Source organism: Ascidiella aspersa, chromosome 6 (assembly GCF_963924565.1).
Source record: "Ascidiella aspersa chromosome 6, kaAscAspe10.2, whole genome shotgun sequence".
NCBI lineage: Eukaryota > Metazoa > Chordata > Ascidiacea > Phlebobranchia > Ascidiidae > Ascidiella > Ascidiella aspersa.
In genome coordinates this window covers 11118988-11146691 of record NC_139452.1, presented here as the reverse complement: position 1 = coordinate 11146691, position 27704 = coordinate 11118988, and the positions used below count along the sequence as shown (strand labels likewise).

The window sequence follows — 27704 nt, the reverse complement described above, 5'->3', positions numbered from 1 at the left end:
AGTTTTCATTTCCATGTAGTTTTCTTTTTCCGTTTTAAATGATAATGTGAAACCCAACTAGTTTGACCTTAAAATACGATTATCGAGCAAATACCTCATTTATTTCTTAAAATGAATCGAGCCGATTCGCAAATCGTGTAACTCTATTTTCAAGACAATTGATTGAATATTTTAGTGTGACGTCATAAGCGCGACTGTTAGGAGACTAACTATTATACAAAATCACGTGATTCGAATGCATTGTGAACAACGCGTTCGAAAATTGGATAAAAGTTTCTGAAATCAGCGAAAGAATAATTCTCGAATGTGACTTTTGACGACATTTGGCTTCAGTTAAGCCACCTTTATAAAAATTCGTCAAAAACGTTCGTCGTTTTTCTGTATTTCACCGTCGCCGAGTGGCAAAACAGTGCAACGGTCTCGTGACTTGTTGCTCGCTTCAGAATTCCAAGATGTCGGCCATTCACTACAAGTTTTCGAGCAGCAACGAATACAAAAATGTTACGTTTGACGGCTTGAGTATTTCGTTGTTCGACTTGAAAAGGGCCATAATGGAAAAACAGAAGCTAAAAAGCACAGAATTGGATCTGCACATAACAAACGCCCAAACATTGCAAGGTATGTGTTGACTGTTTATTAGTTGTTTAGAAAGTATTACCTAGTATTTCTATTCCTCTGCCTAATTTTTTTCCAATATGAAAAGTATGACAAGTACACTGGCGCTGGTCAATTACCCTGCTAGGGTTTCTCTCCAAGAATGTTTAGATGGAAAATTCCCGGTTATTCGGCAATATAGCAGAGCTTTAAAAATCTTGTCGTTTTTGACTAATATAAAAGACAATAATATTAACAAACCTATTGAAGTCATTACCTGAGTTGCTTTATTTGCGCTTACCAGCGGAAAAACTTAAAACCATTTATTTTACCAATAAAAATGCTTCCTGCTCAGCAAAGAGGCTGAAAGTGAAAAAAAGTGGAATTTGCTTTGTAAATAACACCAACGTGAAAAGTCAAATAATTTTGTTATGATTTGCGGGAATTTTCATTTTTCAATCCCGTTTCTCAGGAGTGAAAAAATCCGGGAAAAAAAGGAACTCTAAACCCTACCACACACATCGTTCGGGTTTTTTTGCTAACATTATTTGGTTGGGGTGCGAGTTGGCGTTTGGTTTCTAAACTGGTTAAAGTATTATTTTTTATTTTATTTATTATACCATATATATTTCTTCCTTGCAATTTCAATTTTGATCACTTGTTTAGTTATATTACTGTAAAAATGGCAGGATTCTAGATCTTGTCACTTGTCATACTTTTTAGTGAAAAAAAAATAGGCAGAGGATTGGAATTAGTTATTTTCAATTGAGACCTGTATCCCCAAAATGAAAACCTGTACCCCAAAAATGAATAAGATTATGCAGCCGTAACATCTCAAAATCTGCCATAGTTTACAGACAGTTTTTTTTATTTTATCCTGATTGCATTTTAGTCCCTTTATGCTGAAGACATTTGGCATGGAATGCTGTTGGGCACTGTGTTACTTATGTCCAAAGTAACACATTTTCCCATTGTTGCCAGTCCATTATAGAGCTAGGATGTTTCACAGAATTCTGTACAATTAGGATAAATGAGACATATAATTTGTGTTCTTTTGTTTACTAATTTTTAGTGGTTGCTTTTCTAGTTGTGTATCATTAACCATTACATGACATACTTTTATATAAATGTCTTACCTTGGATTATTGTCTATTTAACTTGAGTTGTGATATTTGCGATTGATTTACGAAGTCAAATAGTACACTGTCCGTATAATCAAAATTTGTATCAGTTGAAGTAAATCTGCAAACAGACAACAAACCTATAATCAATTTTGAGTAGATTTAAATCTAGATTTAAAATTTTAAAGAATTAATATGTCTAATACTGCATTTATTTCATGGTTGCGCCTAATTGTACAAACGCTTGTGGTAAGTTGGCCTGTCGCTTCGGCCACCAATTTATAGTGCCTGCCTAATGTAACCTGGTAGTGCAGTGTCAGGGTTTTTTTGGGCGACCGGGTCTCGCGATCGTCTAATTAAGTGTCAATCAAGCGTTATTACGCGAGCGACTAACATGTAATGTCAGGTGTGGAGTTCGCAATTTCCCTAAATGCCTTGAATTGCAAAAGTAACATTACATTGTAAAATGTGCTGGCCGCCATCAAAATGCGCTATAGGGTTACTTAAGGTCAACTTTAGGCCAATATTCAGCGAGGTTATACAGTTATGCAGATCGTAATTGTAAAGCATTCATTACGTCAATAGTAACTTTGTGTTCTTTGTAGTACATTATATGACTGCATAACAGATCATGTTAGTCAAAAAAAAGCACTAAGACCCAACAATGCCCAAAAACAGGACCGAATTGCTAAACTGTGTGAAGTGTTGCATTGTACTCACTATTGGCAAAAATATAAGTTTTGGCACCAACCTGGACAGTGTACAAGTATTACAGTTTACACAACTGCTTCAAATGACAGTTGTTAAATCTGAAACATGTGGGAGGTTTTTTTAGTATAATGTACACATGTTAGCAAATTGTTTGGTGAATTTATTGCTGTGATTGTGGGCCATATAGGGTAGATTAACATTAATCCATTCCCCCAACAAAATCGAGGTTAAATAATTTAATAAAAATATACTAGGATTGGCTATTCTGGATTCGTTATTCTAGATTCGAAACCTGTTGTTCTAGAATACCTTGGGATTCTACTTTGAACATCCCTATTCGTTATTCTATATTTGAAACCTATTATTCTAGAATACCTTGGGATTGTACTTTGAACATTCCTAGTGGTTGATTAATAAAGTTAAAACTCTTACATCTAAATGCTCTCTAGAAATGGCGTTGTATCAAGTTTTTTGCAAATCGTTTTTGTTTGGATATGGTGAAATAAATTATTTTAAATTACAGTTTTTGCACAACGTAAGTAAATAATTAAAATCTCTTTGAGAGCTTAGGTCCAAACCAGAGTGAGTTTGACTCGAAAGGTTTCTTGTTATTTCTTTGATGCTGTTTTGTAACCCCTGATCCCCCCAAAAATGAATCAGTCACTACCCACCATTAAAAACTGTTAACTACGCAATTGTGTATATTATGTATTACTTCTTAATAACTAACTGATAATTTAACAAAATAACAACTGAGATTTTTTTTGCAGTTTACAAGGATGAAACTGTTCTAATTCCAAAGAATACTGCTGTTCTTGTACGAAGAATTCCCCTTGGACCAGTTCGTGACTCTAAAGTTTACATTGTGTAAGTTTGATCTTGTCTTGCTAGATCTGTGTTGGCCAATGGCCTGTGGTCCAGATCTGACCAGCTAACGCAAATCTTGCAGTGGGCAACCTATTTTACAAACTCTGCATGAGGCCATTTCTCATATTTTTAGGGCTATTTCATCTGCCGATAGAAAAGTTGTTTACCCTTTGTGCAAATCTTTTTTATCCATGTAGTGTAAATTACAAAAACACTAGATTTATTCCTGATAAGAATTTTTTTTTTTTGGTAGAATTGAATGATAAATTAAAAAAATATGAACAACCAATTTCAAAAAGCTGACTATATTTTTTTTTTTAATTTTGTAAACGATTTATGCGCATTTATTTAATTTTTAACTTAAAAAAATTTTAACAAATTTTGACCTAACATGTAAATTTTGACTTTTTTGGACAAGTCAAAAAATAATCGCCCTACTGATAAGCAATTGCTACAGTTGTTATAATAAGACGTGTTAAGTCATCCAGTAAACATTTAACATCCCGCATAGACCATTCTGAGTTTGATTTTGGCCCATGACTAGAAAAATGTTGCCCGCCCCTGTCCTAAATCATAACAAAGATATTTTCTGGCTTTATTTACTCACTTAAAATTTTTTGAATGTTATAAAAGGTTTATAAATCTTGCTTTGTTTTTAACTTTTGTTAAACCTGCCTTTTCATTAAAATATTATTTGGGAAAAAATTCCTTTTGGTTTGTTTTTAAACTACCTTGTTTGTTGATTTTAGTTTGCATCAATCAAAAAAACTATTTTTATTTTTTAATTGTTTCAGAAAAAGAAGTGACACCAGTTCTTATTCTATCCCCACTTCTCAAAAAAGTGTCCAAGTATGTATCATATTTTTGCTTAACATTTGCTTGTAAGTAATCATAAAGCATTTAGATTATAAATATGAACTGAATGCTGTGAGCATTTGTATACTAATAGCCTAACATGTAGTCATGTTGCAAAGCTGTTTATCTTGTATGTTCAATGAACTATATTTGACCATGTTGTAGTGGTTATGTTTTATATTGATATTATGCTTTATTTTTTATAATTTATACAATCAAGTCACAAATGTAGTTATATCTTTAAACTGTGATGTTTCTGTTAGTTTTGTGATATACTTCTGTGTCAGTTTGTAAATGAATACGATTGCATATTTATTGAGTTTCGTAAATCTGTGTTGTGCTGTTTAACCTTGCTTTTTACAATTTACAAAGTGCTTTGAACTTGTTTATAACTTGCCACAGTTATCCCCATTTCTGTATGTTATTCAGTTCTCTATTTTAGCCTGATACAACTGTTACCTCATGCTTTTCTTATTACCTTTTGATATGAGGCATAGTCTTTGTTTTTGCTTCTCGTCAACCTATTGCTGAATGTAGACTGTTCTTTGCCAATGTTGTTTTCCTACATCAGTAGTGAACTTTTTTAAGTGTCTCCTGCACTCTACAGTTGCTTTGCAAATTATGTACAGTCATTTACGAGAAGATTCCAAACAGATGTGCGGTGTTAAATGTGCTTTCTTCTGGATGAAAAGCACACATGCAGGTGCTAATAAAAGCACACAAACTAATCGGCATGCGACAAACGCGGAGCTCATGCGAGAGCTATTACGCACTTTAGTTTAATGTTAGTTGTGTTTTTCTTTCACATTTTGTGAAAGTTACTGTTGATTTTTCTGGTTTATTTTGCTCGAAAAGTGGATGACTGTTTTTGCTTGAAGTTCAATAAAATGGTTTTGGGCAGTTAATATTGTTCTGATTTGCCCAGATTATGTAATTAGATAAAAATCTATAGTCGGCAATAAGTTACCTTATCTGGTCTTTTAGTGTTACCAATGTCCCCAAAAACTTGACTGCCAAGGTTTTTTGTGCAATATATATACATTTTTTGATATTAAATTGCTGAGTAAATTCATTTTCTTAAGTAAGAAAGCAAAGATACCTAAGATTTTATTATTTCCTAATGATTTTGAAAACACTGTATGGATTGCAAACAACGATTTATGTTTGTTACAAGATAGGCAGTGATAACATCCTGGTATCAAACAGGTACATATATATACTACCTATTTAGTTTAGTATAAGGTAGCGGTGCACAACCTTTTGGCTATCAATGACCGCATTAACAGACTTTCTTTTAATGGCCGCCTGTAAGGTAATAGCTTTTTGTTTTTGTAATATGTTTTTTTTTTAATATGTCTTTCCATTTATTCCTCCTTATCTTAAACATAATGATCTTTTAATGACTAAATATTTTGCAAAACCAGCTACCAAAACATGTGTTTATTTAGTTTCAATTTGCAAATCATTCTGTTTAAAGGAAACCTGTTGCATAAAAAAGGCTCATATTGTTCAATAGCATATATTTTGGCAAAATTGTACATTCTGGAGCTAATGAATTTACATGGTGTAACATGCCATAGTATGCATGGCGCCTTTAGGCTGAAAAGACTTCCTTTTTATCAGTGGCTCCTAACCTGGGAGTATTAAGGGCTTGGGAGGTGGCTGTGTACTACATGTTAAAGAAAAAATGATATAAAAAAGGTTAACGCTTGTGTTTGATTAATAGCTGAAGCATAGCTTCAGACTAGTTTAGTGGTTTCTCAACCTTTCATGGGCTTTCCACACTTTGTGTCACGCTCTGATCATGTTTTAGAAAATCAAGTCTTAAAAAACAAAACAAGTCAAGGAAGGTCTCTAAAGTCATGCTGTAATGCACAAATTCGTATTCATGAGTTTGTGGAAACTCTATTTCCATTCTTACATATTTTGGAATTGTCTTTGGTTTACACTAAAATTGAAAAAATAACTAATATTAGTATGCTTCAACAAAAAAATGTTTGTCATGCAAAATTGGGATTATATGTTCACAGGTTAAAATTTTTTTGAGTAATTTATAATCTAAGTTTTTTCTTCCGATCATCAATTTTATTGTGGTGGACATAGTTTGGCTTTTACCATCTCACCAATTTTAGATTCAAATTTGGCGTACCACATTAGGAACACTGCTCGATCACTATTCGACACACGTGTGCTGTATTACAGCACTTCCACCATGCTAGTAACTATAACGATTTATCAAATTTGGTGTAGGATATGACAGCACTGCTAGATGAGAGTTATTTTGATTCAACCAATTTAAACATAACTACTGGTTGACTGACTCTACTTGTCTGTTCTAATTTAATAACAGACAACTTAAAGCATACAAAATTAGCCAATTATTAAAAAAAAATATGTGAGATTATATTGGATAATTTTTTTGCAATCTTACACATTGTAATCACTGTTGACACATATTATTATGTACTCACAACAAACATTCAAGATCATGTTTTTGGAACTCTGTGGGCTAAAAAACTTTACACACTACAACAAACATTGTAAATACAGTGCCATTAGCATGTACAGATTTTGCAATTTTCTGACATAAAAATTAATTAATAATCCTAACATAATATCTGCATTTTTCTAGGCATGCAGATTTATTAATAACTATTTTATATACTTTGGAGCATAATGGTTGGAGGTTAGAATATCAAAGCCCATACAGAAATGATACCTACTTCTGTATGGGCTTTGATATTCTTATTACGTATTTTATATACAATTAATAAGATTTTTTTACTAAGTTACTCTCACCCATTTGCTTTTTTAAATCTTTTTCTTACAAAAACTTGTTGTAAAACATATTTGACAAACATATGATTTTTTTCCTGATATGCCCTCTTACACAAATGGTTTGTGATAAACCATAAGAAGAAATGTAATAATATATGTAAGCATCACTATGGTACTTAGTTGAAATTCGATTTAGTATATAATTTCATTTTTTTTTTCAGCATCTCTAAAACCATAATAATACTAAGCATAGAGTAATAAATGGGTTGTTTACAGTTAGAAGCTTATTGTACATAGGCTTTCTAAATTGAACATTTATAACACAAGCCAACTTGAATCCTACCACAGCAATCAAACAATTAACAAATCAACAAACAATATATGAAGGTATTGTGGGGGTTAGCATTTGTTTGTGGAAGGGTCAAATATTATTATATTGATTACTTTTTACATTAGCAGCTGTATACTTTTTCAAGAAATTGTAATCTTATAAGCAGTTCTACTTACATGGATGCTACAAAAATTACTATAACATTCCACAACAATTCTGCTTTACCTTCAAATGTTTGTGGCTTTGTTTAGTATTAAAACAACAACTTCAAATGTTTGTGGGTTTGTTTAGTATTAAAACAACAACTTCAAATGTTTGTGGGTTTGTTTAGTATTAAAACAACAAATTTCAGATGCATTAGAAGAAGATGATCTTAAAGCTTTCTCCTGTTCTGTATTTGTATTTTTCTATTCTGTGAATTATTCGTTAAAGTTTTAAAACACTTTTTGTATGTTATTGAATCATATTTTCATGGTTACTTTTATATTTTTAAATTTAGTGAAACTTAATTATGTTTTAAAATATAGGAATCTGATGCTCAACCCAAATTGTCATTTGATGAGCTAACTAAGGTAAACATTTGTTCTTCTGCATTGTAATTTTTTTAGGATATAGTTTTTGGCGCCAAAGTCACCGAATGATAACGGTTGTTCCCTAGTCAAGTCATTTTTATTCTGTTTATGGTATGCATAGTTGCTACATAATTTAACACAGTTACTTTCTGTGCTTTTTCTCTGATTCTGATTTAAAATAAAAATAAAAATAAAATCACATGCAAACCATTTATAAAAATTTATATAAGTTGAGCAAATTTTCTATGAGTTTGAGCAAATTTTCTTTTTGAGCATTTTATGTGCCTGGGTATAATTTGCCACTACTAACAACGCAGGCAAGCAACTTGGCTGAGGCAAATGCAACGGAGGAAGATAAAATTAAAGCTGCCATTCACCAATCCACAAATGATTATGACCCTTCAAAGTTAGTCAAAGTTGCCTTTTAAATTTTTTGTTGAATATTATTCAATTTACTGAAAATATTGTGATAACCTGTAAATATTGCACCCTAAACAAATTGAAAAACTTTTTGTTATCTCAAACTGTGTTCTTCACTTTCTTAGATGTGATTTGCCCAAAAAATAGTGTGTATGAAGACCAATAAATAAGTACCTGTATTTAAGTTACAAAAGCATTACTCTTGTTATCAGTGTTGGTTAGTGGTTCTATTCATAACTTACCAAGTAAGATTACATCAGAGTAGGAATTGTGTGGTATTTTTTTTTATTATAATTACCTAACCTTACAGGAAATAAGTTTTTAGTTGGTGAAATCCACTAGATTTGTTGTATTTTTCCCTACCTAATCAAGTTAAAATAATATAGCAAATCTGAAAAAGTTGGCTCTAGTAAATTATAGGATTTGTTGTTAGAAGTAGAAATCAAATCCACCCATTGTTACCTTTAAACAATTAATGGTTTTATTTAAGAAATTACTTTTATGGTTTTAACTGAAATAAGAATTGAAGAAATTAAAGAAAAAATGTTTTTAACTACCCTGTTACTCTTATAAGCGTATATGCTGACTGAAATCCAAATGCCCCAGCCTGAACACTGGCTAAGTTATTTGCCAAACTAACCCTACAATTGAACTGTTAAAGGAAAATCAGTAAGCCATAGGAAACATTTGTACATTTAACCTGCTTTGACTTGTCAATGATGAAGTTCTTATTTCTGCATTGTAGGTTTTACAAGCCACCAAAATACGGCTCCTATAAGTACAATGCTTCTACAACCACACCAGCTCAGTCAGCAACAGGCTTTGTGCGATGCTTTCGTTGCAATCAGCATGGGCACTATGCAATGCAGTGTCCTTTACCTAAAGTATGTGTAGCACATTTGTTACATGCTATGCTGCAACTTTTTAATTTTCAGCAGTTATTTGGAACTTTATTTAGACTGTTCTGTGTTACTACTTGCTTAACTAGATGAAAACCAAATATTCATTGAATTAAAGAAAATTAAAGACCAATTTTATACTATCGAAGTAATATTCACATACAGTTGTTCATAACCTGTTATGGTTACCCAATGAGTAGGACATTTTTGATGTTAATTTTGACAAAAATTTGAAATACTATTTGTAAACTGTAAATAGTAAAAACATAGTATTCAGCCTTCCTGCGGTTTAAAATGTTATTGTTTTATTTAATAAGTGTCGGTCATAACTTGTAATTTAAAGTAAGTGTAATTGAAATCTATTCTTCTTAGCAATACTCGGAAATTTAACAACTGCTCTAAAACTGCTATGTCAAATTAATTCACCCACATGATTTTTTTTAAACAGTCCGAAATGGAGAAAGCTAAAATGATCCGACATGCGACTGGCATTCCAAGGAGCCATATGGTGGAAGTGAAGAAGGATTCCAAGGGGGCAATGTTGACAACTGATGGCAGATATGTTGTACCAGCAATGGATAAGTAAGTAAAGAAAACCTACCACACCAATAGTTAGTTTTGGCTGGCATTGTTCACAAAACATTTTTGGCTTGTTCAACCACCGAAGCCATGGTAGCCACTTTAATCACTTCATAGATTTATTTTTTACCAATTTATTTTTGTTTACTTTACTCTATTTTTGGTGCTTATCAGTGTATGTGTATGAAACTAATTTAACATGGTAGATGGTTGGGCTACATCCTAACATGTTATAAATATTCAGTGTTTGTTTAAGGCTGCTAATCGATTGTAGTCCATACATGCTTGAGAATTAAAATATTATGACTAAACCTGAAATGCAATACAATATGACTATATTAAAGAAATTTCGAACTGGAATGTACTAAGAGAAACTATTCCTTCTTATGCAGTCATTTACACTAAGAAAACCTACTATGCAGAATTACTGCCTAAGTGCCTAATAGTATGTTTTATTTTAATGTGTGGCAAGAACAGCAAGTCAACAAGCATTTTTAGTTACACTGAACAAATCTATGTAGCAATGTTGTGTGAATTTATATATATAAAACATACTTTGCTTAGTAAACTCGACTTCTGTGAAAAAAATGTATTTATTTTTGTTGTTCACTTGATTTAAATTTATATACCAATTTCGTGATTAACATTGGGTCATGCCACTAACTCTTTACATTAAAAATGGCAGTAAAATACCAATTTTTTTTTCAATTGATTGTGACCATTGTCTAATAATAGATAACTTGCAGTACTCCAGTTAATTACCTCATTTGTGTGTTAATTATAACTAATTTACTATCTCAATTAAATAAGATTCACATAATTATCCACCCCACCCATAGTCATTATTCTTGGTATTACAATTAACTTTCTCTATTATGGTTTAAAGGTGCCTTATTTTGAAAGTCTGTAGGTAATGTTATTTTTGTGGACATACACAAAACTTTTGTAAGTGGTTAGCTTAATTTAAACGGACAGTTTCATAATTTATTAGGCTATTGATGCTCTTTGAGTTATGTTTCATTGTTACAAATGTGGCCAGTTCCTTTTTGCAACGTTGTGCTGACTCTGAAATTACAAACAACAGGCCTAAAAACTATATAAAATGCTGCTGGCTTCTGTTTTTACTCAACATACTTTACGTAATTTAAATATTAACACTTTGCTCTCCAAAGTATACATTAGATTTTCAAGGCAGTAAATACTGTGCTTCATCTCTCAACTATGTATAAAAGTTGTCAGTTAAAAGTCATAAGAAACAAAAATACCTGTGTTAAATAAAAAAATGGGTTTGGTTGTATACGCAAAAATATACATTCTGATCTTTCAACAAGTTTCAAATGCTTTCAGGAAAGGATACGACGTTGGCAAGAAGGAGAAGCCTCCGTTTCTTCCTGTGGACATCAAGCCAGTGGAAGAGGAAGAAGAAGATGAGCCGATCCCGGACGAGCTGATCTGCCTCCTTTGTAAGGATCTCCTGGTGGATGCTGTTGTCATTCCTTGCTGCGGAAACAGCTACTGCGATGACTGTAGGTGGCTTGGCCAGCTAGTTAATAGTATTAATGACTCCTTTTTTACGAAGAAATGTTGCCTTGACGTTTCTCAAACTTATAACACAAATAAGACACCGGATGCATTCAGATAGAATTTATTACAATTACCAAGACTTGTGAATAGTATCCAGTAGGGATGTCCGATAATATTGGATCGAAGCTGATACCTAATGTCAAGTAGTACCATCGGTACTTGACTGATACTAGGATTGAATCTGTGCCATCCGATACCAAATTAACATAGGAATATCTGCTAGATTTGCAATCCAACCAGCTATTTTTATCTTGAAACACAAATTTAGTAAATAATGTTAGGTTAACAACTGGAGGTAACTAACCTAATAACACCAAATTTTTGACATAATAATCTTACAAAAAATGACATTTACACGATTTAATTTCATATTTTTTGCTTGTTTGAACATAATAATGACGTCATTTGTTATTGAATCTGGTTGCGACACTTTTTGTTTAAAATATCCGGTATCGGATTAAAATGTCAAGTATTGAACATCCCAAGCACCCAGTGTTGCAAAGAATGTGTGCCTTTATTTTGAGTCTGACGGCTAGATTTTAAAGTTTTATATAAGCGTTTTTATTCAATGGTTCAGTGAGAGATTTATTTGTGGGTAAAATGCATTTTTTGTATGAAGGTTGGGTTAACAAATTTACACCTATGTGAATATTTCTCTTTCAGGCATCAGGAATGCACTGCTAGATTCTGACACTCACCAGTGTCCGACATGCCACAAGGAGAACATTTCACCAGACTCTCTTATTGCCAACAAATTTTTGCGACAGGTATGTGAAACTTCACCCCGGATTAAAATAATTTACTTTAAGTTATTTTATCCTAAAAGTATTACAATGGTTGTTATTGAAAACTAATGGATCCGATCCTAAAGGCTTACACAAGTGGATTCATATCTTATTCGAATAGAATACAAAACAATGTTATTAAAACAGAAACAGCATCAGTGTAAGCTAAACATCATCGCCAAATACTTACAAGTAACTAACAATATGAACTTCTACCGCGACAAGGTAGTAACACCAACTGCCGTAAGAACAACAACAATGTTAAAGCTCATCGACATTTGACCGTTTGACTGCAAGTAATAGAATGCTTACTCAATTAAATAGGTCATAAAGCACTTTCTTCAAAGTGCGCTTTAGCAAACTGACTGTTAATTTTAACATTAATGACAGAGACACCCAGCTTGTTGCTAACGTATTTACCAAATGGTGTTTACATTGTTTAAACATTTAGGCTGTCAACAAGTTCAAAAACGACACCGGAATAGCCAAGAAACGCTCCAACGCACCTGTGTGGCCACGGCCGGCTCCGTCCGAAAAGCCTAAGATGAAGGCTGTGCCCGCGTTACCCACAAAAGTAACCTACGGTCAAGTTAAGAAGGATTATGACAAAGGACCAGTGTCTGGTGCTTATGTTGTTAAAGCAAAAAGCGACCAAATAATTGCCAGGTTGGAAATAAAGCATAGTCCATTTCCATAAAGAATGATAATTATTTTTTTAAGCAGAAAATGGAAAACATCCATCTTTTAAACATCAAATTTGAATCAAGGACTAGCGCCCCACCTTCCAGTTTTTTCTGCTATTATTATAAACATACTTTAACTTGCAGTGTAAAACAATCACATGTATTTTGAATCTGATAGGGCCATAAGTGTGATTAAATTATAATGCAATTAAAGAGGAAATTCTGGTTACACAAATTAAAAGAGTAAAGACGATCCCTTTACTTCATTTTTTAACTTGCCAATTAAGAAATATACGACGTTTATGTACTTTGTTCACGACTGTCCGCTGTATTAACCTACTGTGTGTGTTTAAGATATTTCAACTGAACTAAAAAACTAAAAAATGTTCTTGTTTGAAAGCCAGCACCATTTAATTTTTATCAAACTTTTTTTGTTTTCGGATCCTTAACCTTGTTTTAACTCGCTTATTTTAGTAAAAATATTGTAAAAAGTACAACTGATGCTTAAACCCATAAAAACTATTTTTTATTACAGCCGACCATACACCGTTGCAAGACGTGCACAGGAGGGGGGTTCATCACCCCACGACCCTAATCAACCCATCCGCATCAAGTTGGGGCCCAGTGAAAATGGAAACGAGGCAGCTAGTGCTGCAACTGTGACCCCTGTTGCCTCACAGCCCCAGGCTCAGTCCACACCCCAGGAAACCCCCTCTCTCCCAAGTTCAACCCCGCAGAGTGAAACTTACACTTTCAACTCAACACCGGACACTGGGGAAGAAAAGTAATTCTATTTTTTAATAGTGTTTTACCCCCTTTCGTTTTCCTTTTACCTTCTGTATGGTAGTTTTGTGCTCCATCAGCAGAGCATATGCCTTCTACTCTTGATTTATTAATATTCCGAATTATTAAACACGATTCCGCCTTTTTTAACATCAATCCTATTTATTCAAAACATAACGAATTAACTAAGGTGAGCTTGAAAGCTTGGTTGCCTACCAATGATTTACAATTAAGCGCTGCTAAGATATTTGCCTTAATTCAGTTAAAGTATTAGGTTAAAATTAAAGCAAGTGTAACAAAGAATCAAGTCTTTTTGTTAGCTTTTCTCTGTACATAGTTAATGTACTTTATTATTTTGTAGGCCAAAATTAATAGGGATTGAACCGGTTCCGCCAGGTACATCCCCTCCAGTTGCCAAGGTGGTTCGCCCCCTCATGGAGATGTAAGTTGAGAAAGTAAATCCAATATTTTGTGTGTCAACTTAAATCCAGCAGTCAGCCCAGTTAGGTTGCGTTTATTCTAATCAGTCAATGCAAGCTCATATCCTTCATCTGAATCGTTCATTCCCTTATCATAACCACAGATTGCCTTAATTACTATAGTTCTTATACCGTATACAAGATATATCCCCCTAGAGACCAAGAGCTGCATTTCTTCTTAGATAAACGCAAAGAGTCGCACCTTACTCATAGGCAATAATGATTCCATTTCTTTCTTAGGCAAATTCACCTACCCTTGTGCTTGACTAGATTTATAGTAAATCTTTTACACTAACAAACTAGGAAGGCCACAACAACCCGAATTGTTTTTCAAACACACTGCCACAGGCAATTAAAATACGTTTTTCCAATACAATTTTGTGTTTACAGTAAAACTGAACCTGGTTCCTCAGCACCAGCCTCAGTTTCTCTTTCCGGGATCCACCCTTTGGCCACAACCAACACTGCCCCCCTTAAATCCCAAAGCCCGGTGCCGACACTCACCACAGAGACAAGTATCTCAGCTGGAACGTCTCCCAACGCACAACCACACACAACTAACCACTCGGACCTGGTCACCAGCATTCAACCAACCTACAGCAACGTAAACAATCCAGTCCCACAGACAATTTCATCCAGCGAACAGGTCATGCCTGCTCTTCCACTGCCTACCGTGGTAAACCCACCCAACTCTGCGGGTCTTGGACTGTTGGGGGAAGCCCCAACCCCAGCGTCTGCCCCTGTGTCTTTGGCACCCGTCACTGTGCGCCCTGCACCTACCCCATCTTCAGCCCCACCTTCAAACCCGGTGAACATAACGCTCCCTGCTCTCAAAAAACCAGTGCCTACTGTTCATGCTCCCATCACGATTCCACCTCCGATCATCCCACCTGGTTTACCTGCTGGATTGCCCCCTGGCTTGGTTGGCATACCACCACCGAATGTAAGTTTCCTGTATTTAAAAAATATATATAATTACTTAGCTGTGTGACGTCAGTATCTCTTGGCTGCGAAACATTGTGGATTTGCATGATCCTATTTCTTTCTATAAACGTCTCATTTAGAGGTGTCGTAACGTGTTCACATAACTCATATCCAAAAATCTCAAAAACGTACAAAAGATAAGTTGACTTAAAAAAATCAACATGTGAAAATATATCCTATACACGAAAATTACCTAGTTTTGATGCCGAGATTTTTGCAATCCTGGGCCCATCTGAACTCACCACAACGAAGGAACACAAATTAATTTAGTATAAAAACATATTAGTAGGTTTATTATTGATATTAGGCTATACAATTATACATGCTTATTTTGCTGTAAGAAATGCTGCATGAACCTCAGCTTTTTTATTGTTTGAAATAACAATAGAAAACCTTTAATTTTGTTGCGCTTAATACACCAGCCTATACAAAGGATGGTAGAGATAGAACTGTTTTGGTGGACATTTAAATCCAACATGCTATCAGGTGTCCAAGAACTGTTGATTTGTTTTTATAATGTTCTATTAGTGTCCTTTATTTTTGTTTTTTAATGTACATTAACGTTCGTCTATTTCTTAAAGATCCCAACATCTGGAGTGAACCTTTTCCAACATCCTCCTCCACCCTTTCCCTTTAACCTGCTCCCACCCCCTCCAGGCTTCCCAATGCCTCCTGTCTCCGGATTGCAAATCCCACCCTCTCTTGCAAATGTCCCTCCTCCAGGTGAATATATTTTGCCATACCATAGATAACAAGTTTAAATAAATATTGTATAGTTTTAGATTTCTATTGAATTTTAAGATTTGCAATTGAAGTTAAAGTATATTTAGACATATGCCATTTGCCGCAGCTAGTTTAATAAAATTGAAATAATAACATGACAATACATTTAAAATTGTGGTGCAATATAAACCGTTTTAGACTTTTCCGATCTATTTCATAATAGAGACATTTTTATATTTTAAGTTTTTACATGTAGTTAAATACTGTTAAAGATGAACCAAATTCATGCTGTTTACAAACAATAAAGTTAATTACTATTAGGGCTGCTTTTATTAAAACTAAATACATTTTTAGGCTTTCCACTTCCCACAAGCCTCAACAACAGGACAAGTACTGCTACAGTTTCAAGGTAATGCTTGAAAAATTTTTGGGGGATGATTTTTGGTTTTTAAGTTATAGCTTATTTGAGTTGTTACTAATTAAAAGTAGGATGTCCGAGTCCTATACTTGCAAAATTTCGCGAAAAGAGCACATTTTTTTATTCCATTGCCAAATTTTGTCAATTCTATTGTAATGCAATTTAAGTTAATTAAAGTTTTAACCTACAAAGACTATGTTTTGCAATTAAGGAGTATTTATTCGCAAATCATGGCAGAAATGCATCAATTGAACTGGAAGAAAAAAATTCGGCTATTAAGTAAAATTACTTATTTTTTAAGGTTGTAAAAGACTGTACATTGGATCGGAAAGTGTGGCAGAAATGTATCAATCATTAAATTAAATTAACTGTTTATATTTTCCTATTTCTTCAGCACCACAACTTCTAACCGCGCCCCTCCACGACGAGCTCGTACTCCGCCGCGTAGAAGGTCGCCGAGTCGATCGCCTCGGAAGCGACTCGAAAGGAAGTCGAGGAAGTCCAAGCTCGACATCATGTCGGACGAGTTCGCCGAGAAAATGTCCAAGAAGCGCTACAGCAGGAGAGGGCGCAGGTTTGTCTGACACGCAATGGTTTTTACAGAACTAATTTTTTTATATGTTTATTGTTATCATTTTGCCCGTTTTGTGTTATGTGAATTAACATTTGTTATCAAACGTTACGACGTACATAACATTGTTTTTTTGGCGAGTTTAAATCTCACCACCGGCTGGTATCCAATACAGGGTTGCTACATAGTTTTGAATCTGTTGGGCATTGAATGTATTTGAATTGATTTTTCCCGAAAAACCCTGTTTTTTTAAAGTCTTGAATAGTCTTTTATTTTATGCACTGTTTATGCTATTTGTTTAAAACATGCCGCAGTAGAACCAATATTTTAATTATTTGTTATTGTGTTGACAATAAGATTATGTTTTTACTGTTTGTTTTCAAATTATAAACGTCTACCAATCCAATTTTATGCCTTTGAAAAGCTGAAAAGCTTTTTCAGGAAGTGTTTAAATGTCATTTAAGAAGTATTTTACTGTATAATTGTTGTATTTTTTGCAAAGGCTTTCAATGCCTTAACACCAGAAAAATTGATCAAATTAAAGGCAATTTTGGGGCATTAGAACTATGTTGTGTCTTGTGTGTCACCTCTCTCGTAACTTTAACCAAAAAAATCTGTTAACTGACATTTAATACGATTAGTTTTGAGTCGCCATCGTTGGTCAATGCTACTAAACCACTTTTATACACAAACGTCACACGTGCATGAATGTTTCGATTCCTACAGGCTAATCCCTGTAAAAACCATGACACAAGATAGCGTTTACTTTCTTATATGAAGGTCAAGGTCGGCCAGTTACACATCCGGCTCCTACTCATCATCCAGTTATTCCTCCTCTTCAAGAAGTTCAAGTTCATACTCCGACTCTTACACCGGCTCGTCTTGGTGAGTCAGTTATGAACTTGTCTTGTCAATGCTTAGTTTCTCGGAAGGTGTGTGGCCTTCACTTAATGAATGAAGGCCCAACGCTTTTACCTTAAATCTTGTGATCCGTTAGATTAAAAATGAAAAACAGCTTTTGGAAAACAGTAGTCTATTGAAAAGAAACAGACTTGTTACCATACAAACTATACAGAAATCATTGCTACACAAAAAGTATTCCTTTATCTAGGTTATAACACCACTATATTAAATAACAAACGTCTGATCCGAATTGCACATTAACAAATTGCGACCTATTGCCGGGGCGTGATTTACTTTAACATTGCAAAAACATGTTACTTTTAATGGCAAAATTACTGGTTCAGACCAAAAATATCCTTACAAGTAATAAAACGCTGCGTTTATTTACGAAGCATGATTAAAAATTTGAAATAAGTTGGGTTTTTGGTTTAGTAATGCCACCCGGCCGTGTACGCGATAAGTAACGAACAACGATAGATTATTTCAGAGGTGATATCAGCCCCGATTTGTTATTATCACAAAATCGAAGTTACTAATCCAAATCATCTTTTGTTTTTTAATTTTAAATGTTAAACATGATTTTTGTTATAAAAAGTTCAACTCCTTTCAGACAGGTTTAAACATTCTGTGCTTTAATCTTCTTAAGGGTAACAAAGTTGTAACTCAAAAGGGTATACCGTTAGTATAAAGACAAAACCTTGTTTTTTGTCTATTGACTGCCACCTTTTTTTAGTCTTTTGACTCACTGTATACCCTTCTGTAAAGTTACAACTTTATTGCCCTTAAGAAGATTACCCGTATAGCTAATCGAAACGTCGGCGCTGAATACATATTTGCCAGAAGAACCCCTTTAGAATATAATTAGCTAGTTATAAGTCTGCAAGGCAGAGGTCAATACAATAGCTCACTTCTTTCCAACCAGGTCGAGCAGCTCCTACTCAAGCGAGTCTCGCTCTCCCTCACCACGTCACAGGAAGAAGAAGAGGAAGACTAAGGAACTCCGCGGGAGCAGGAGAAAGTCTCCAACTCCGGAGCAACGCAGCGCCAAGAGGAGCTCGCGACATAGGAGAAGGAGCAACAGCCGGAAGAGGGAGGACCCGAGAAGAAGAAAGAGGTCGACGTCGGGAGACAGGTATAACGACATTTTACACTTGAGAAAATCGAATTCGAGAAATCTATATTTTATATTATTGTTTAGAATTTTTTTATGATTTTTACGGATTCTTCGAGTAAAATTATACACGGTAGATTTTACTCTTGAGAAAAAGGAATTGAAGAAATCTAAATTTTTGATATTGTTGTTCACGATTTTTTATGATTATTACGGATTTGTTTAGTAAATTTATACAGGGAGTTTGTAGTCAAACGTTTTGTAGTAAAGCCAATTTTTTTTCGTTCTTCAAAATTTATACACGAATGTCAAAATACCGAACTCCAAATTACCAGATACAATTTCCTTATTCGCATCAAACCTAAATATTTCGTTGGAAATGATACTTTCGATTAAATGACATGCGGAGTTTTGAAAAGTTAGACATTTTGCCGATCCAACATAAATATATTTTACAATTCAATTTGATCTCCACGTTAAATCTTCGAACAGCAAACCGCCTAAACCAGGGGTTCTTGAACTGACTTAATAAAGGCCTAACTAAAATCTTAAATTTGTAAAGTATATACTCTCCGATGGAATTACCTCTTTAAAAGAAACCTATTTTTAATTAGTTTATTCCTGATTTCAGTTTTATTTTAACGCGTGAATTACAGCTTAAAGCGCTTGTGTTCAAACTCCATTTGTTTTATGACGTCATCTCAGAAAAATGTCATTCCGAACCCACGATAACCGAGTAAATATTCCCACCCTAATGTTGTTGTGCGCCACTCCTGGTTTTCGCAAACCACTCTAAACGCTCCTGTCCTTTCCAGGAAACGCAAGCGAAGTCGCACGCCGTCTCCGCGTCGCGAACGCCGACGGTCGCCACGGCGCGTCGCCAGAGAGCTGTCAAGGTCACCGAGGCCGAACAACCGGCAAGAGATGCACGCGCAAATCACCAACCCTGCCTACCCCGCCATACCGGTGATCGGCGGCGCTGGCGCCTACATACCCGGCTTACCCAGCAAGGAACAGGCCGACTTCGAAAGGGACCAAGCCCTGTACGCACATTACAGGTGAATTTTTATAATATTCAAAGTTTAAAGTTAGAAAACTAGTTGTTAAGAGGCGTTTTTTGTAAGTATTTGAAGTTAAAATGTCCCGAGAGATATTTCAATTCCTTAGGATTCCAAATTTTGCTCTATTGGTAAGCGTACGATATAAGTGCAAAAAAATTAATAAGTTCTTTTCGACCTTGTTGCATAGTTAATGTGCTGTTTCAATCTCGGATATTGTAACGTTAAAGTTAACCACTCAGCAAAAATACGAGCAAGGTTGCCGCGAACTATTTATAATTTCTGTAGGGTGCTGCAAGCCAAAAAAGGTTGCGAACCATATAACCGTTGCTTTTTCAGGCAAGCTTACGAGCGCGACTGGTACGAGCGTGGCGTGATGCCGCCCTCGCCCTACAACCGCTTCATCCAACCTCGCTTCTCGCGCTCACCATCTCCTCCAGGCACCGGATCCCGAATCCTTCCTCCTCCAGACGGTCGACCTCCTCTGTGGGAGTCACAAGGACGCCATGTCAATCCGAGCGCACTGCCTGCGGCCGAACGATACGAACTGCAGAACAACATCCTCCGTGAAGAGCAGTACTACGACGGGGTCCAGGCCCGACTCACCGCTATGGCTCAACAAAACGATGACCCAGCTGCGCTTTATCATGACAACCGGACGAGGCGGTCACCCAGGAGGCGCTACGAGGACGATCGTGCGAGGAGGAGAGATCAAGGAAGGAGTAGGGAGCGAGCTCCAGATGGTCGCTACGGTGATGACAGGCGAAGGGACAGAGGAAAGAGCGACCGCGACGCAAAAGGAGACGGGAGATACCAGGAATCAAGAGATGCAAGAGGCAGGGACGCTTCACAAAGGAATGACAACTTTGTCGAAGGGGAGGGCGATGCAACCCCCGTCAGAGACGAGCGACCTCCTCCTGAAGAATATATAGATCGCAAGGAGGAAAAGGCTGCTGCTCCGCGGAGAGCAGGTGACACACTGCTATCAGGTTCGTCCCGTAGGTCGAAATCAGACAAGAGCGCCAGTTCAAAAGGCCAAGCTGAAAGTAAAGGCGCCAATCGCTCTGACAGCAAGAGCAGAAAGGACAAAGACAAGAAGAGATCCGACAGCAAGAGTAAAACCGCCGAAAGCCGAAATCGTTCGGACGGACGGGGCAAGAAAGAGGAGGGAAAAAGTCGCTCGGACTCTAGGAGTAAACGAGACGACTCTAAAAATCGGCCGGACGACAGGCAGCGAAAATCTGGAGACGCGCGACCCACGAAAAAAGAAAGCAGCAGGCGCAACGAATCTGCCGCTTTTGCCGAGTCTTCGCGAAAATCCGATCGCAGACGGGAACCGAAAAAGACTGAAGAACGCCCGGAGAAAGAAAGAAGCGGTGTCGTACCTGAAACCGAAAAAGAGGAGTTGTCTGCTCGCAATGCGGAAGCCGGTGAAAAAGATGTGCGGAAAACGATCGGCCCCAAACGAACCATAACTGTCAAGTTGCAATCTTTAGCAGAGGAAGGTGATAAAAAGGACACGTCGCCATCTACTTGGCGGAACATTGAAAACGCGACTTTGCTAAAAGAAAGTGAAACTCCAGCCGCTGAATCGCCAGAATCAGCGACGGATGCTGTAACCGCAGAAAGTTCACTTCCGGAACAAATGGAAACGCTAACAAGCAGTCAGCCGCCTGATTTCAGAAATGAGTCAGAATCTCAACAGAACAAGAATGCGGCCAACTCAATCGAAAACCAGAACATTGGGGTTGCTGAAAGTTCCAACCTAGCCACTGACACTATGGAAGGTAAAATCCCCGAGAATAAAGTCGACGAAGATACAACACGCATCCAAAATGATGGCAAGGGTCACAGCCCGAACACCGATATGAGCGAACACACAAACCACGACACCGAACGGCCAGCGACCGAAAATTACTCTGATCCCAAAACAACCCCAAAAATGAAATCGTCTCCCACTCATGAGATGTCGAAAGACGTGGGTAATAACGCTGAGGAAGGTTCCAGAGAAACTGCCGAGGACACACGCAAGATGGAGGCGACATCCATGGAGGGCACTCAGCAAGAGCAACGATCTACTCCGGACGCTAAACGACGCGAAGGTGAAAACGACATCGATATAGATACCGACCAAGTGCGTTCGTCGAAAAGCGAGAAGGCTCTTCGGCGCGAGAGACGCAAAGAGAGAAAACAGAAGAAGGCAGAGCGAAGGAAGAGAACTTCGAACGACCACGACACTCGACACGTAACGTCCACCACGTCTTCCAAGCAACAGCGGAAGAAGAAACCGGTTGAGTACGACGGCTCGGCACCGCCACCCACCGGCGACGAGATAATTAAGATCACCATCCCCAAATCGAGGTAACTGGGTAACTGGGTAACAAGTCGACATAGGACGCTTGTGTTTGGTGCTTTAGTTTTGACACTGGGTTTACATTAGCGATAGGCCGATTTTGTCACTTTGTTGAATCGATATTGATAACAGTTTTTTTTACCTATGCAAACATACGACGATAAACAATTTCTTTTAATTACCTGCGATACAGTTACTTTCAAATAATTTAACATGTAATGCAAATAACATTCATGTTATCATCCTAATCAATTATATAATTCATTTTGCATATAATTTGCCATATTTAACCAAATTAGTAGGTTTCTCAACCGTGGCCCTCGACCCCTCTATGGGGGTCCACGGAACGGTTATTTGGGGGCCACGGGCATAATTCTTCAGCTAGATATTGTGAAAATCAAAGTTTCACTATTCACTATTTAAAATTTACGAGTTAACTTAATTTTTTAATTTTTTATTATGACTGTAAACCTTTCTTGTAAAGTTTTGTAACACATCACGTGGTCTTAAGATTATGTAAGCAAAACAGCGAGGAACATTAGCTGCGCCTAGCTCAACGTTTTAGCGATAAAAAAGGAGGGAAGGCTTGCCTTAGCGTTGTCAATTGTCGAAAACAAACCTGCTAATCAGCCAACCTGAACAAATAATGAAAGGCGAAAAAGTACATAATATCATGCGTTTAACATCGACCCTTGTGCAAAACGAAAAACGGCGTTTTAATGTTGATTTTGGTTTTGCATTAGCGTAACGCATGACCCTATTACATTCAAACATTGCCGCTTCGGACAGTGATTAAAACCTGACAAAAACAAAAACATCATCACTTTTTCTACTTTCAAAAAGGGAGGTCTGGGGATCCGAACGCCCACTCCCCCCCAAAAAGACTGGCAAACCTGTCCTCCGATTAGGAGCCACTGCTTTAAAGTTTAAACTCTCGGTAAATTTTTGTGCAGGTGGGAAGAGTCAGATGAAGAGGCGAACGCGTTGAAGAAGCCCGAATCCTCGCATGATGCTTCAGAGAAAGAATCTTCCACCGTCAAGCCGTCGGCCATCAAAGGGAGGAGGATCAAAATCAAGAGGAAGCCTCCAGTTGAGGAACAAGCTCAACCCCCAACCTTGGAGAAACCGGAAATCGATAGGCCCGCAAAAGCGGAAGTGGTCAACGCCGCGCCTCCGCAAGCCAATAACAGCTCCTCCTCCTCAAAAGTGCCGGACGCAAGGATGGTGATCACCCTCCGGAGGAACTCGAAGCGCGACGAGGACCTGCGTCTCAGAAAGGTGTCCCTCGAAGAGCCGGATGAAGCCTCCTTCAAGCCCGACTACAACAATGACGACAGCAGTAACACCAATAACGCGTTCGAGGAATCTGACCCGAAGTCCGGCGCTGACAAGTCGTCTCTTGTCTCAGTCAAGGGCAAGTCGATCAAGGTGACTGCGATGCGCTCGTCGCGCCAAGATAGCTACGTAAGCGACGACGTCATCGACTTGGCTCACCCGTCTGGCCTGAGCGACGACCTGGCCGCATCGGAGGGCGAACGCGTCGAATCGCACAAGGCGGCCAAGAAGAAGAAGAAAAAGAAGAAGAAGCGCAAGAACCGCTACCGCAGCGGCGAAGACGACGTGGAGCCGATTAGCGAGCAGAAGACAACTGAGCAGGAGGGATCTATCACTCCTGAAGAGGAACAGCGTGCTCCACCAGCACACAGGGAACACCGCGACTCGTTCAGGGTAGTGGAACGCAAGGACTCGTCCAAGCAGCGCTCCCAGCACCACAAGCGCGCCCGGGACCCAAGCGCCGAGCGTTCCGGTCGCCAGAAGCGGCAGCGACGCGAGCGCAGCGCCACGCCCAGCGACTTGGACGTGTCGCCCGTGCGCCGCAATCACCATCACCGCAGCCGCGAGAGACCGGAGCACCATCGCGACAGAAAACAGCATCAGCAGGGACAGGAGCGTCATCGCCACCACGGCGGCACCAGCAAGCGCGAACGACATGGCAAGCGCAAGTCGAAGAGGCGACATCGCGGTGGCAACGGCGAAAGCGACTTTTCGTCGTCTTACGAGGAAGAAGCGAATTTCAAGCGGTCTAGGCGCGTTGTGGCTTAAAGTGGCCCGCGTGGTGTTTTTACCCTTGTTGTTGTTCTGCTAAACGTGCACGATCTGCTATGCTGCCTTGCCAGGTGCGCGAGCCAATCTATCACAAGATGTTAGCCCAACAGCTGGTTATCCATCGAGTATTTCGGGATCTCCTTCTCCCAAAATAAAACAGGATCACTGCGCACGAGCATTTGCTATAATTGGCCGGCGGCCGTGTAGTAGATGTTATCCCGTGCAAAACAACATTAGTGAAGTAAAGCGGTATTGTGTGTGTACACGAAAAAATGTGGTATATTTTTCACGTTTTACGTACTACAACAAAACCAATTAAAAGTCAAACCCTTTCCCTGAAAATGAATTCTTAAAAATTGCAGTGCAAACATACAGAAAAATTAAAATAATAAAACCTGTGTAAGTATTTCATTATGCTTACGATTAGATTTTTTGGCTGTATTATTTCCTCACGAATGTGACTTTCAAGTGATTAAGAGTCATTCGCAACAAGCGATGTCACGTCGCTTTTTAGAACACTTTTGGATGCTAACCCTGTATGTGATCTAATTTTCGTCGTTTATTACTTCCTAAACTGTATTCAGGGTTGCCACAAAGTCTTTAAACGTATTTGATTTAAATCACGTTTTGAAATATGTTGAAAAACCCTATGTTTTTTCAAAAGCCTTTCAATAGTCTTAAATTTAGTTTAATTAAGTTATGTGTTTTCAAAGTGCCATATTTTCACATTTTGTGTTGAACGTGGCGTTTCTACTGTTTTGTGTTTTCGAATTAAATTTTAAATACGTCAAGTGATTTATTTCAGTTCGTTAAACACCTACAAATTTAATTGAAAAGGTCTTGAAATTTGTTTCGTAAATTTTCTTTAACCCTATGTTATTTCGACACAAATCTTTAGCGGTAGATGACTGATCGCTTCCGAAAATAAACCCGTCTTCATCTGGGCAGGTGTGCGGTGTCGTTGGGTGTTCGACCATTCGTGTTCTCCATAGCTTCGTTAGAGGTGAACCATATATCATTCGCAAATAATATGCCAAGTTTTCGCCGATTTTTGTTGTTGTTGATAAACGACGTGTGTGGCAACCTCCAGCACCTGCAGGAAAATTTACTCTTTTTTCCAACTTTTAATTTGCAACGCGTTGTTATCGTAGTCGGACACAAAAAGTCATCAGCGTCTTCGCAATGCAAATCGCATCCACAATATAGGACATAATATTCGAATTGCTTAAAAAGACAGGAAACGTGCAAAGCCAATAGAAAATATCTGTTGGGACGTTTACGTGATGCGACGTTGTTCCATCTTTATCGAATGCCTATTTATGTCTTTATTTTTTGCCAAGTTTGTTGGGCGCGCTGTTTATTTATCATACAGTGACGTCGTAATAAATTTATTTGTATGGATACGTTTATGTTTTAGTGTGGAGCAAGTTGCGCAAGGGTACAATAAGTTAGACTGGCCCAAATGGCGGTTTATAACCTAACCGGCCTAAAATGGAGACGATATCAAGGTCGTTTTCGTCATTGGTGACGTAATATTTATACGTGTTGTACTTTGATTGTAGACTAATATATAGTGAAATAGTGAGAACCACAGTTCATCAACTTTGTTGTGAAGAACTGGCGATCACAAGCTTAATAACTTTTAAAAGTATAGGTCAATTAATTAATTATTTTTCAACCTCAAAAATGAAAAATTTGACTTATAAATATTTTTTTGACAAAATTTGGCCTTAAAATAACTCAATAATTTAAACAACACGTCGTAATATGAAGTGCTGCTTTGGTGATAAGGTCAAATACACAGAAATATCCACGACAGACTGAAATATCCACGACAGATCTACAATCGTATGAATAATACCTAAACCGTTTAAACTGTAGGGAGAGGTTGTGGGACGATCGTGGGCCATTTGCCGATTTGTTGTCGACCTTTGCGCGCCCTAGTAAACAGCGTCGCTGTTTGTATTTAGTGGTGTGTAATCGGTGGGTTTAGAAATTGTATGGGTTAGGGTTAAAAGTTTTATAGAATTGAGGTTCGGTAAAATGTTGTATAGGCCTTTTTCTCACCATTTACGTTTTTTGGCGGATTTTGACTTCCGGTTTAGGTGTTATTACGCCTGTTAGGTGGAAGTCCTATTTTGATCTTATTCCTAACTGTGGTTACTATAGGTAACGCATTTAAACAGCCGGCTTATCAGCAAAAGCAATTTAAAAAATGTATTTTTATTTTTAGTAATTTGTTTTTAAACAAAAATTAACAACCGACCGGCCTACCGGACCTTCACATAAACAAAATATAATCACGACCTTTGGTGTTTGTTAATTAGTCGCAGAAAAATTTTAGTGCAACGTGCGTATTAATCAACTCAATGTTGAGTTGATTGATGGCTCATCATTAAGCCACGCTACTGTTTCCTTCGTGTTAATTGTTACGCTAAAAGTATCGAATCCGTACTTCAAGGCTTGACTGATGCCTGAACAATACACCAGACGTCTCGGTGTTGTATATAATATAGGGCGATCCAGTGGCGTAGCCAGCCGAAAATTTTTTTTGGGGGGGGGGCAAACAAGTTGGAATTTTTTGTTTAGCTTTTGTCATTGTGTTAACTGCCGTAACAAACAGAAATAACATTGTTAGCAAACCGTTTCGAGCAGCAACTGACTGAGTGTTAACGTAATACTCAAAAAACAGTCAAGGAGCAAAAACAGTCTAAAAATAGTAAACTACATTATTGTATAGAAAACGTTATATTAACTACATCGTTTGTGACGTAACAATGTATGACAACTGAAGGTGTGGCATGCCTGTGATCGACTGTTGTGGTACTGTTGTGGATCGACTGTTGTGGAACAAGTTATTAAGAGTAAAATATTTATAAATTTTTTTGGGGGGTCAATGGCCCCTGAGGCTTCCCCTGGCTACGCCTATGGGCGATACAGGCGAACTTAAATATAAAACATAAAACAATAAAAGGGCGTGATATAAAGCAACCATCAGCGACCAAAATCGGTCGTAAACGAAGACTATCTGAAACTATTATGAAGCCTTCCCAAAACTACACGCCCAAAGAAACAGATGTGAGGGCTACAGTAACGAAAGATAGAAAGGTTTCAACAGGTAAACGTGATTAGATAAGTTATAAAATGGTCAAAGGTGAGGTGAATTGAAGAGGCAAGAGAAGTTAAGTAAAAATAAGACAAAAACGACACCAAACAAATGATAAAATTCCTGAACAACATTAACTATACCCAACTATCATTGGCAAGACTTCTTATTGTTAAAACCCGCTTGCCCGGATGCACAGCATCTTACGCTCGATCGGCACCTGCTAATTATAGCGATTAATCGTTTTCTTTCCTTTTAGTTAAAAAATATTATTTCGACTTTTCTGACACTTGGTTGGCGTTGATTGGAAGAAAAGCGTCGCTGTTTAGA

General features: G+C 37.3%; 1 protein-coding gene across 1 annotated transcript; it reads left to right on the top strand.

The window, feature by feature from the left end:
• Nucleotides 1-260: 260 nt before the first annotated feature.
• LOC146139708 (uncharacterized) lies at nt 261-25615 on the top strand. The gene is made up of 21 exons (XM_083392517.1): nt 261-618; nt 3197-3293; nt 4088-4142; nt 7785-7829; nt 8147-8235; nt 8995-9133; nt 9597-9730; nt 11075-11253; nt 11975-12078; nt 12548-12762; nt 13315-13563; nt 13924-14004; nt 14432-14984; nt 15607-15748; nt 16103-16157; nt 16561-16740; nt 17518-17622; nt 18563-18772; nt 19567-19809; nt 20149-22170; nt 23116-25615. The coding sequence occupies exons 1-21, from the start codon at nt 453-455 to the stop codon at nt 24263-24265; spliced, it is 6213 nt and encodes a 2070-aa protein (XP_083248643.1). The 5' UTR covers nt 261-452; the 3' UTR covers nt 24266-25615.
• Nucleotides 25616-27704: the final 2089 nt, after the last annotated feature.